The following is a 12855-nucleotide window of genomic DNA, read 5'->3' on the forward strand; positions in this document are numbered from 1 at the left end:
CAGGAGAATTACTATTCTACTTTTGTGTGTGTCTTAGCCTTATTAGATTTCCTATTAGAGATAGATTTGCATCTCTGCAATAGATTATGACTCTAAATTCTACAAGATTGTAGTTTTATAATGCCTATATATAAGGTCTCATATCATTCAATAAAGATATAGTTATTTCTTCCTACATCAATTAATAAATTGTAATTTCTTTACAATTTCACTTTAAAAAATTCTTCCAAATCACATTAATTAATTTCTCTATCATGTATCACATTAATAAATTCTAATTTCTTTTCAATTGCACTTTAACAAATGCTTAATGACCACATCATGCATACACTTCCCAACGAGATCCTTTTTTTTTTGGTCTATTGAAAACGGTTATGGAAGAAGTTTTAAACAAAACTAATATTGTTTAAGACTAATATATATAAAAAACTAGGGCCAAATTTTCAAACTGAGTACATACGTAAATCAATATACTAATAAATAAGATTAAAACTAGAACGTATTTCATTTTACTCAAATTGAAATTAATAAAAATGATAACATAATAAAACTCAAAAGTATTGATTAATTTAAAAAGAAAAAATTTTAATTATTTTTTTATTAAGATTTACATTTTATTACTATATATATTATTTGTTTTTAACCATGGTTAGACTAGTTAAATCATAAGACACATGTCAAAGATTTAAAAGTAAGGTATGAGGTGGTCAAAATTTGAGTGGTCAGCAAATTTAGTTTTCAAATTTGTCTAGAGAGCACCGGTTTTTTTATAGGAAAAGCATAAGCGAGGTCGTAGCTTACGCATTGTATACAGTAGCGGTCCTTTAATGAATCTTTCAAAATGAGGTTTGGTATCCTAAGAAACTTCAAGGAATTACATCATGTATCACATCTCTCTCTTCTCTCTCTCTCTCATTGGGCGGCCACCCCAGGTTCGGTACGTGTCATTGATTGTGATTTTGATTACATGGGTTTACTTTCGTTTTTCTCTGTTCTTTTCCTTCAATTTGATAATCAAGAAAGTAGCCCAAACGCTCTTTTATTTTATTTTAAAAAGAGGATATCATATTGTATTGCATCTTTTTCATTTTTAGGATAATGAAACGAAATTAAAAAAAACAAAAAGGTGTGAAGGACTAGCTTCCAAAGGGAATGAAATGTTCTAGTTTTTCCAGTGTTGCCATAAATTTGTTTCGTGTCGATTACTATTTTTTAACTAAAATTAAATTTTATTGAACTAAATTTACAACATTGAGAACAAAATTACAACATGTGTTTTTTATATTTATAAATAACTAAATAAATTTACTGCATTGACAACTATTTATTCATGATATTGTAAAATATTATGGGTGAAGTAATTATACCTAATCGAATTAGAATGACTCAAAAAACAACCTATTTACCATAATGACAATAAATTTGTTATGATATCAGTAAATACAAATATCACATATATGAAAATACCTAAAAAAATTCCTGGAATATGAGTACATTTAATACTTGCAAGTAGGGCTGGATTGGTTGGTATACCAGTCTTAATTTTCCAATACCATATACCAACCAATATATATTTGGTATGAAAAATCCACAATTTATATCAACCAATAACGTTGGTATACCAATTAAGTGGTACGGTTGGTACTCGGTTGGTACGGTTGGTAATGGGCTTGTACCAACATATTTAAGGCCCAAAAATTTTAAGGCCCAACCCAAATAAATAATAATAAATAAGTGAAATAACAATAGAATTCCAAAGTCTTATATAACTTCAACCAAATTACCAAATACAAAGTCATAAATAGAAAGTCAAAGTCCAAATAGTCAAACTGTTAAAGTACTTATGAATTCTCAAAACAATTGAAAAAATAAATGATAGGTTTAAATGCGATATATGTTGACATGTTGTAAGCAGTGATGGTGCTACTGATAGGTCTAAGCATTTGTATTTGTGAATTCGATTGAATCGATTCATTCATAATTAAATAAAAAAATTGAAGACGAGAAAAATAGTGTACTTGAGAAAAAAACTCAGAGATATTAGATTAAGGTTAGTAGATATATATGGTTTGGATTTATTTTTCAATAAATCTACCATTGAAATTTAAAGATATATATATATTTTTTAAATTAAATAATTTAATATAATATAAGTTGGTAGGTACGATATACCATGGTATATGGAAAATCTATACCACCTACCTACCGTATTTTTAATATTGGTACGGTATATTGTACCATATATCATGTACCAAGTATTTGGTATACCAACATATTTGGTACGGTTGGTATACGAATTGGTTGGAATGGTTTTCTATACCATTGCCACTCCTACTTGCAAGTTGCAAACTAAGAAGTCAACATTTTAACTTTTTTAACCAATGGCAGTAATAGGAGTGCCATCTGTGTTTCTAACATCAACTGATCAAATCTTACGGCAGCTTCTTGATTGTTTAATGCAGAGCCACCAAAGTTTAGTTTCATAAAAGAAATAGAATAAGAATGCCATCTGATCAAAGAGTTTTCTTAAATAATAATTATAAAGTACGTTTGTCTGTTTTATATGCAGAACACTTCTGTTTGTTCTTTTGTGTCTGTTTCTCTTGGATGCCTCTGTTTAGCATCAGTGCCGGCCTTTGTTTAGTTTGCTTCTCTTCCTTTCGGTTGAAGTGTTCTGCCCCTTTTATGGGCTCCTTTCAATAAATTTTATCTTTATGACAAAAAAAAATTGTAGCAGCATAAAATACTTGAGCTGCATTCTTGTATCGTTACGAAAAATCAAATTGGTTCTAGCTAAAACTAACCATATATGTTCATTAGGACCCCAAACAAATCCATTATCTTTGCCAAAATTTGAAATAGGTATTCCTCGAATGACATGGAGCACATCATTAGGATGAATATATATACTAATACTAGTGAATCTAAAGCACATGGAAAAAAATAGAAGGTAAAAATAATATAGCAGGTGGTATTAATGGCTTTATGTATCTATCTGAAGCCATGACCCGACAATTATTTTGAGTCTTTGACAGACTAATCGGTGAATACAACTCACACGCCAAGAGCTGCATGCATGTTGGGACTTTTCAAACTGGCCGGGTCTTCTTTCATTTATTGTTCGTGGACGTACAGCTTCTTCTTCTTCTTCTTCTTCTTCTTCTTCTTCTTCTTCTTCTTCTTCTTCTTCTTCTTCTTCTTCTTTTCAGGTATAAATCGACTGGCTTTGTGTATCTATCTGAAGTCATGACCCGACAATTATTTTGAGTCTTTGACAGACTAATCGGTGAATACAACTCACACGCCAAGAGCTGCATGCATGTTGGGACTTTTCAAACTGGCTGGGTCTTCTTTCATTTATTTATTGTTCGTGGACATACAGCCTCTTCTTCTTCTTCTTCTTCTTCTTCTTCTTCTTCTTCTTCTTCTTCTTCTTCTTCTTCTTCTTCTTCTTCTCAGGTATAAATCGAATGACTTGACTTAGATTGTTGACAGTCGTTTCTGTAATGGGTGTGAACCCTCTTCTAATGGCAATGATCTTCTTCACGATCGTCTCTTTCTTCTCAGGTAATTCACTACTCCATCTCGATCTGTTTCTTATTGATCGAACTAACTCGATCGTCTGCTTACTTCTTTTTGGTTTCATCGACTGCAGCAGAAACAGAGTCCGCATCTTTCGAGATACTCAACAATTGCAGCTACACAATCTGGCCCGGACTTGTGTCGACGTACTACGACACTGTCGACACCTTGTCGACCACCGGCTTCACGCTCAAGAGCGGTGAGTCCTTCAACCTCTCCGTCCCCAAATCCTGGCACGGTCGGGTGTGGGGCCGCACACTCTGCAACGAATCCTCCACTACCGGAAACTTCTCCTGTTTCACCGCCGACTGCGGCTCCGGAAAAATCGAGTGCGACGGAAATGTAGGTAACCCGCCGGCTACTTTTGCCCAGTTCCAACTCAACATTAATGCCACCGGCATGGACATGTACGGCGTCAGCCTCGCGGACGGGTTCAACCTCCCGATGGTGGTGGTGCCTCGCGGAGGAGGCAGAAATTGCAATTCATCGGGATGCTTGGCGGACGTGAACGGCGAGTGTCTCAAGGAGCTGAGGTTAGCCCGTGACGGGAGCCAAGAGACCGTCGCGTGCATGACCCCGTGCACGGCGTTCAATGATCCGAAGTTTTGTTGTAGCCCAAAAGTGTATCTCCCGATTTCACCCGAGACTTGTGGTGGGAACATATATACCGAATTTTTCAAACAGATATGTCCACGAGCGAATACCTATGCTTTCAATGACCCAAGTACTTCCGTTCAGAACCAGACTACCTATACGTGTGCGTCGGCTAACTACAGTATTGTGTTCTGCCCTATCAGGTACCTAGCAATCTAATATACTGTACGCTCTGTCGCGTTTTATGATTTCCCTCAAATTACACGTTGTTGTGATGCATCGTCTGATTTATTTGCATATGATTAAGGGACCGGGTCCTCTCCTAATGAAGATTTTCTTAATATTATCTAATAAACAAATCTAGGCAATTCATTGTGTATCAACCGCCAACATGAACCAAGTTCATACCCCTCTCTCACCCAATTCCCTCCCTCTTTCTTCCATCCCCATCGCCACCTACCCAAGACTTCAACCAAAATCTAACCATCGTAGTATTGTCCTCAGTCTATGCATGCTCGAATCTGGCTGGGTCAAAGCTGGTTTCATCTGGGCATCCAACACTATGATGCAATGAATAGTTGCAATCTCGTTCACACGGTCAATAGTTGATTATGAAATTCATGTCTAATCACTATTGGATGTAAATCTAAGGATTGAAAACAAAATAACTCAATTTTTAAAAGATTATCTTCACTATTGGAGGTGGTTGAACATTAAATTCATAGTCAGCTACTGACCATGTGAACGAGATTGTGCATAGTTGTCCATTTTATATGGGTCAGAATTAGTTAATGTACTTTTGTGTCTAAGAATGTTTGTCTTCAGCATACCCGAACATTATCTGAAAAAAAATATATCGTTTAATTTCATTCCAAAAGTAATAGGTAGGCACACCTTGATTAGTGTGATTTGTTGGACCTGGTAATCGTTTTTTCCTTGTTTAATTTCGGAATGACCCGGACTGAAATTTGGCTGATCCGGACTGGTTAGCTTTAGTTGACACTAGCCAATAAAAACATGACACGTGACTTTTTAAAAATATATTAGTTTTTAACTGCTAACGGAGGAGAGAGACATGGAGTTTAGGTTTAAGTTTAACACATTTTCCAATTTCTTGTCCTCTTCTTTTCTATTTGTCTTTTCAATTACAATCTCCTATTTGATCTCTTCCAAATAGCATTCTACAGTCTGAAAATTTTCATTTGTGTTGTCGCCTGCTTTGATCATTTGTTAGTTTGAGGAATTCATAGCACCAAATGAGTTGGTTTTTGAAGTTGGAGAATGTTGAATCTTTAATTTACATCAGCCAAATAAAATCTAATACTTGTGTTATGGCTATAATCAAATTAATTTGTCTGGTTCAATCGATCAATATGTTGGGTATTGAATGTTTTTCCTTTTTTTTTTTTTTAGTATTCGATGATTTTGATAAATAGAGTTGTAATCCATAAGCAACTTTCATATGGAGGAAGAGGTTTTTGAGGTAGAGAAAGAGGTTAAGAGAAGAGGAAGAGGAAAAGCTCCGAGAAGAAACGAAAGATCATAAGAAGAGTGGATGTTTTAGAGATGAAGTAAGTTGAAGCTGTCCCAGACGAAGACGTACTTAGCTATGAAATTTTCTCTTGGGTCTGAAATGAAGCCTCATGAGCTTGTCTTGTAGACAATCATCTCGATCTGTTTTCTAATTCTTACGATCTCCATAAGCAGCTGAAAGCTAATATCCAACATAATGTCACATGTCTTATTTCTAATGGCTGGTGTCAGCTAGAGCTAACCAGCCCGAGTCTGCCAAGTACCTTCCATTAAACAAAGAGCATTTGATTTCATCCCGAAACAATATGAGCCTATTAATCAATTCTTCATAATGTAACATGTCAAATTGTTTGGCAAGAAATCAAGAACCAATATGTCACAATATGATTATCGTAGTTTTAATTTTGACGAATATGCAAGTGCAAGGGGTTATTAGTAGTTACATCACTTACATCAAGCTTTTTCATGACAGTTTGGACGAAACAATAACTGAAACACCAGCTGAAGAACCAACTGGGTCAGCATCGATTCCTTCGAAAAATAAAAACCACAAATCCATCATTGCCTCTATAGCGTCAAGTTTTGGGATTGCCATCCTCATATTAACGGTGTTAGCCAGCCTATGGAACTGTAAAAGGAAAAGGCAACAAGGTTAGTAAAGTGAATACTTAGGCAGTTAGGTAAGGCAAACTTTGATGAATGCAGCATTTTCAGTTTTTTTAGCTAGTCATATTTTTATCATGATCACTGTGGCCTTTGGTGCAGGGATCCAAAACATTTCATTGCAGTTAGATGATGGTCGACTCTTTAAATACTCGGAGCTTGTAAAAATTACCAATAATTTTTCATCGCCAATTGGAGCTGGTGGATTTGGAAAAGTTTATCATGGTATTCTGGAAAGTGGTATTCAAGTTGCTGTCAAGTTACTTATTTCAGCATCAGGCTCTAGTGAATTTCAAAATGAGGTAGATAAGTTAACAATCTCTAAAGAGTCTCAGACTCTCTCGAGAAGAGTACAACTGTCGTCCCAATATTACAATCAACATTTTGTTGTAACAAACTGTGTATGCACTATGCAGGTCAAGCTATTGATGAGAGCTCGTCATAGAAATGTGGTTTCCTTCGTTGGGTACTGCAACAGAAAAACTATGGCACTTGTATTTGAATATGTTGCCAATGGAAATTTGCTACAACATTTAACGGTTTCAGGTATGCACTTATAGTACTCGTATTCCTTGATGATCAATTTAATGGCAATATGCAATAATTTGTGCACTGTTGGCCGGGGTGTAGATACTGGAAACAGTTTGACTTGGAATGAGAGACTTCAAATCGCAGTGGATGCAGCACGAGGTATGCACTCTGAGATATAAGATATGTGTACGTATGTGTATATACTATAGGGTGGATGACTAATCAGGTGAGTCAAATAAGGAATTTCTTTGTTTAATATTTTGGAAGGAATCCGCCAGATAGGAAATATATATATATATATATATGGCTTTTCAGATGCGGAGGTCCGTACCTTAGCTTAAGGTACGGATTTTTATTTTTTGTCAACTTTCCGATCCAAGATCCAGTTTTCACATCTACACCGTCCAGTCCTTAGGTAATAACGTATAGATCACCTCTGCAAATTTTTAGCCAATTCAGTAATCGTTAAGTCACTCAAAAATGTGTTTTTCTATTATACACATGAACGGTTCAAATTCGGCAGATTTAATCCGTTCATTGGTTTAACTTTGTTAGATATCTTAACGATTACCAAATTTGCTGAAATTTTATAGTGGTGATCTATATGTTATTACCTAAGGATTGGACGGTGGAGATGTGAAACCGCGATCGAAACGTTGATAAAAAAATGAAAATACGTACCTTAGCTTAAGGTACGGATCTCCGCACCTGAAAACCCCTGTATATATATATATATATATATATATATATACACACACACACACACAAGATTTTTCACATAAGGAGGTCATTATCTTAGCTTAAGGTACGGATTTTCATTTTTGACCAACTTTTCGATAGAGCTTTCACATCTCCACTGTCTAATATCTAGGTTATAACATATAGATCATCTCCACAAAATTTCAGCCAATTTAATGATCGTTAAGATATCGAACTAATCAAAACCAATATACTTTCCCTCCACGTGGTTTCGCCCTTGGTTTCAATTACAACCATTGGCAATGCAAAGTTGGGCGGTGATGAAGAAGGTGAAGGAGAAGGAATGAAGAATCGTGGGCAACCAACGGCTTCCATCCATTAAGACGATTCAGACGGTAAAGGAAGAGATTGATGAGGAAGAAGAAGAATGAGAGCTTTGCCATTACAAATGTTAACTCAGAGAGAATAAATAAGAACAAGCTGCATTATGGCAATGCGACTATGGAAGGGGAGAAAGAGAGTCGAAATCAGTGAGAAGCTACATAGCACAGAAGCTTACCTTGACGACCGATTTTCGCTTCGGAAGCGGAAGCGAGAGCGGAAGCGCGGGGAAGCGCGATTCTAGAAAAAGAGGGTTTGGAAGCGCGGTGGCGGAAGTGTTGGCTTCCTAATTAGAAGCGCGGCGGAAGCGTTGGCTTCCAAATTGGAAGCGCGGCGGAAGCGTTGGCTTCCAAATTCGAAGCGCGATTCCTTCCCTTCCACTATTTCATCAATCAATGTCTTGAGTCTCTTCTTGTCGTCTCATCTTTTTTCAATTTCTTCAAGCGGTTAAAGATGAATAGCATCAATTGATCTAATGCGTCAGAGAAAAGAGAAAGAGCTCGGGAGAGATATGAAGAAAATCTTGACGAGACAGAGAGAAGACGAACATTTTTTTATTCAATTTTATCTAGTGATGTCTCTTTGACTTGCACGTGGTCAATACCTTCACACTATATTGGACCTTCTTTTGTTTGAATTTTGAAAGGAAGTTTAATATTGTTATAACTAAAGATAATCATAGTTTAGAAAAGAAGTTATTAATAGTTATCAAGTTATTTTAAAACTAGTTAAAATAATAAAACATAAAAGATAAAAATAGTATATAATATATATTTATTATTCTGACGCTTCCAAAACGCACTCGCTTCCTTATATTTTGAAAAAAAATCGCTTTCGCGTTTCTAAACAGTTTCGCTTCCACGTACCCGCACCCAATTCCATGCATCCTAGGTGAAAAGTATAAGTAATAACATAGAGTAAATGGTGTTAATAAGGACGTGTCTAGATGATTAATCTATATATTTCGTGTACTATTTAATGTATAGAACATATTAGTGGCATTTAATTAGTTTATATATATATTTAACTATGTGCTGACTACAATGCAAAAATATAGTATAGAAATGAGCCAACTTCAGAAAATTCGGACCAATGAATATTGAGCAAATAGTTAAATATATATGTATATAGTCCCTATCCAGAGTGAAGGTTCACTCTGAAGTTTCAGAGTGAAGTTCCAATGTTGGCACACTTTTCGGTTAAATTTTTTCACCATAAGTGATTCAATATTTAGTTATGCTATTCAAGATCATCTCTATAAAGTTTCATCCAATTTGACAATGATTTGAGCTTTCAAAATTGAGATTTACACGAACGGTTCATGTTGAACAGTTTTAATTCATTCATTGATTTAATCTAATTTCAATACCTTAACGATGTCCGAATTAGATGAAATTTTGTAGAGATGATCTTGAATAGCATACCTAAATATTGAATTGCTTATGGTGAAAAAATTTGACCGAAAAGTGTGTCAAAATTGGAACTTCACTCTGAAACTTCAGAGTGAACCTTCACTCTGGATAGGGACTGTATATATATATATATATATATATATATATGACTTTTCACCTTTATAACTTTTTAACTTATTTGGTGATCGTTAAAGTATCGAGATGATATAAAATCTCTGTTTGAAAAAATATGAATGGAAAGTGGTCTATTGAAGACATATCTGCTCAGTATTCATTGGTCTGAAGTTTTTTACGTTGGCTCATTTTTATATCATATTTGTGCATCATAGTCACCAAATAGTTAAATATATATGACTTTTCACCTCTATAACGTTTCAGATCATTTGATGATTGTTAAGGTATTAAGACAACATAAAATCTCTGTTTGAAAAATATATGAATGGAAAGTGGTCTATTGAAGAAATCTGCATCAATGAATAAATAAGGATGTCTTTAGCAGAGAAGGATTGATATACTGATTTTCATCATTGAATTCTAAATTTTGATCAGGTTACAATATGATGTACATTACTACATTAGTATTGAACATGGATTAAAATGACATATGACATTTTGCAGGATTGGATTATCTACATAATGATTGCAAGCCTCCCATAATCCACAGAGATATAAAGACCTCCAATATATTGTTAACTGAAAAACTTCATGCCAAGATATGTGATTTTGGTGTTTCCAAACTTCTTTCAACTGAATCAGCCACTCATACCATGACAGATCATGTCAAAGGAACTCGCGGATACTTAGATCCTGAGTACGTGAGTTAGTAAAGACAAATATAAGTTACCTAAATTGCTCTTTGAGATTGCTGATAGATATGCATTACATACATCCATCAATGTTTATCTTTTCATTTCATCTTGTTCAGATATTACAACACAGGAAAGCTGAACAAAAAGAGTGATATATACAGCTTTGGGATTGTATTGCTCGAGCTAATCACCGGCAAAACAGCAATAATAAAAGATGTAGAACCCGAACCTATTCACATATGTCAATGGGTGAGACCAATGTTTGAGAGAACAGAAATCGAAAACATATTGGATTCAAGGATACAAGCAGGGACTTGCAATGTTTCCTCTGCTTGGAAAGTGGTAGGAATCGCCATGGAATGTGTGTCTTCAACAACTATTGAAAGACCAGATATCAATAATGTGTACAAGGAATTGGAGGAATGTTTGGAAATAGAGATTCCACCTAAAATAGCGAAGGTTGCACATGTCGATGAGGATAATGATGATTCTAGGACTAGTTCAAGTGTCTCTGTTTGCATGACGTCCCACACCAAGTCCGAAAGCTTCTTAGTTCAGATGAATTCTCACATTGAGTTTGAAACCAAAAGGCATACGTATCATTCATTCTAACTTGCACTGTTTGAAAGTATAAGAATTAAATGAAGGCGGAATCTAATTGGATGATTCCTATTTGTGGCACCCTATATTTTAGGTGTAAAAACAGTTTTGTCCTTCTACTTTCAAATTTAATCTGTATATCCTTTAACTCTTATTTTTTAACAGTTTTGTCCTTTTACTTTCAAATTAAACTTGTATATCATTTAACTCTTATTTTTTAACAGTTTTGTCCTTCGTTTTTTAACAGTTTAGTCAATTTCGTTAGTTCACCGTAAAAAATTCTGTTAAGCCGTTAAAATGCCGAGAATACCCCCAATTCAAATAAGATTTTTTTTTCTTTCTTTTCTCATACCTTTTTTATTTCTCTTTTGGATTTTCTTGGTTTTAAATTTAATTCATCATATGTGCTATCCAATATATATAATTGTAATCAACACAAACTATCAAATTAATTATAAACAAGAGGAGAATTAATGACAATTGCTTACCATCAAGTTGGAAATAAATAATTTGAAACTATTTTTGCATCAAAGTATGGATATGATAGTAGAAGTCTTTTTTGTCTTAGCATTATAGAAATTAATCAAAATATGTTTGTAGAGCATCATAATATAAAAGAAGTTTATAACTGGATTTGAGTACTTGCACTCACATGTCATTTTAGGCATTATCCAATTGATTATAAGATGTTTACAATTAATTTGATAATTTGTGTTGATTACAATTATATATATTTGATAGCACATATGATGAATGAAATTTAAAAACAAGAAAAACAAAAAGGAAGACCAAAAGAGAAAATAAAAAAGGCATAAGAAAAAAAGAAAAAAAATATGATTTGAATTTGGGGTATTCTAGACATTTTAACGGTTTAACGGAATTTTTTAACTGTCAACTAACGGAATGGACAAAACTGTTAAAAATAAAAGTTAAAGGGTATACAGATTAAATTTGAAAGTAGAAGGACAAAACTGTTTTTACACCTAAAGTATAAGGTGTCACAAGTATTTAACCCTAAATACAATGAACGATGAGTGCACAATATTGTGTCACACAATATTATCTAAATTGTTTATATAATATTCATAAGCCGAATGGAAATTTAGTTTGGAATCAAGTACTAATGAAATCTGTAAGAGGAAAATTTACCAACAGTCACTGAGAACTCATGTGGTAAGGACAATCTGATCTCTGACCTTTAAAAATGATCAAAGAGATTCCTGAACTCTTATTCTAATATCAATAAGGTACTTCTGTCGAAACTTTTGGAATATTCCGTTAAAATATCACTTTTTCTGTTAATTTTGTCATTTTGTTATTTATTAGTTGGGAATTTATTTCTTTGAGTTGATCTAATTAAAAATTAAATATTTTGAGTTGTTCTGCAACTTTGTTATTGTCTTTTTCTCTAGATAGATAATCTATAAATTCAATCATGCTAGGTCTTGACGGATCAATATATGTTACTCCAATCTCCTTTTGGATATGAATATGTTCATCGTATAGGGTATTTAATATTCTACAAACGTATTTATGGAGTACTAGCTTCTTGAATATGTTTTGAATGAAACCACACTTGCCACTTATCAGTAGCTTTTTCAGTACAAAAAGACTGGTGATATTTAGGTCTGACTTCTTTTTTATTGGATAAAAAGAGCCAGCTTTGTGGCATAAGCCTGATCTTCACTTGTTTCTGAGCGAAACAAGCTCGGATACCAGCTAGGGCGGATCTAACCGATGCTCAAAATGTGAAGAGGTTTCTGATCTTCTTCGAAAATTTCTTGAAGAACTTCGATATTTTCTTGAGATGCGTAGATTCTACGCTGTATTCTGTAGATAATATCCCAGTAATTTTTAGTATTTCTTGGAATGTTCTCTCTATTTCTTATTAGTTTTTTATATTTTTCTTTTTCTTGTTGCAGTTCTTTTAAAGACAGTTTAGCAAATGCTAAAAGCTTAAGTCTAGAAGCTATGATAATTGTTATGATGATAAAATAACTGTTTACCTTTAAGTATAGATGGTAGATTTAAAGAGTAGTAAACTGCTTAGA

General features: G+C 34.1%; 2 protein-coding genes across 2 annotated transcripts; both read left to right on the forward strand.

The window, feature by feature from the left end:
- The first annotated feature begins 3480 nt into the window (after positions 1-3480).
- LOC126794578 (thaumatin-like protein 1b) lies at positions 3481-4398 on the forward strand. Its single transcript, XM_050521333.1, has 2 exons — positions 3481-3567; positions 3656-4398. The coding sequence occupies exons 1-2, from the start codon at positions 3507-3509 to the stop codon at positions 4393-4395; spliced, it is 801 nt and encodes a 266-aa protein (XP_050377290.1). The 5' UTR covers positions 3481-3506; the 3' UTR covers positions 4396-4398.
- Positions 4399-6122: 1724 nt separating this feature from the next.
- Positions 6123-10816, forward strand: LOC126795836 (probable LRR receptor-like serine/threonine-protein kinase At4g29180). Its single transcript, XM_050522579.1, has 6 exons — positions 6123-6360; positions 6475-6674; positions 6789-6918; positions 7003-7062; positions 10014-10206; positions 10321-10816. Exons 1-6 carry the CDS (start codon positions 6123-6125, stop codon positions 10814-10816), a joined length of 1317 nt encoding a protein of 438 aa, XP_050378536.1.
- Positions 10817-12855: the final 2039 nt, after the last annotated feature.

The sequence above is a fragment of the Argentina anserina genome, chromosome 5 (assembly GCF_933775445.1).
Source record: "Argentina anserina chromosome 5, drPotAnse1.1, whole genome shotgun sequence".
In the NCBI taxonomy this organism is placed as follows: Eukaryota; Viridiplantae; Streptophyta; class Magnoliopsida; order Rosales; family Rosaceae; genus Argentina; species Argentina anserina.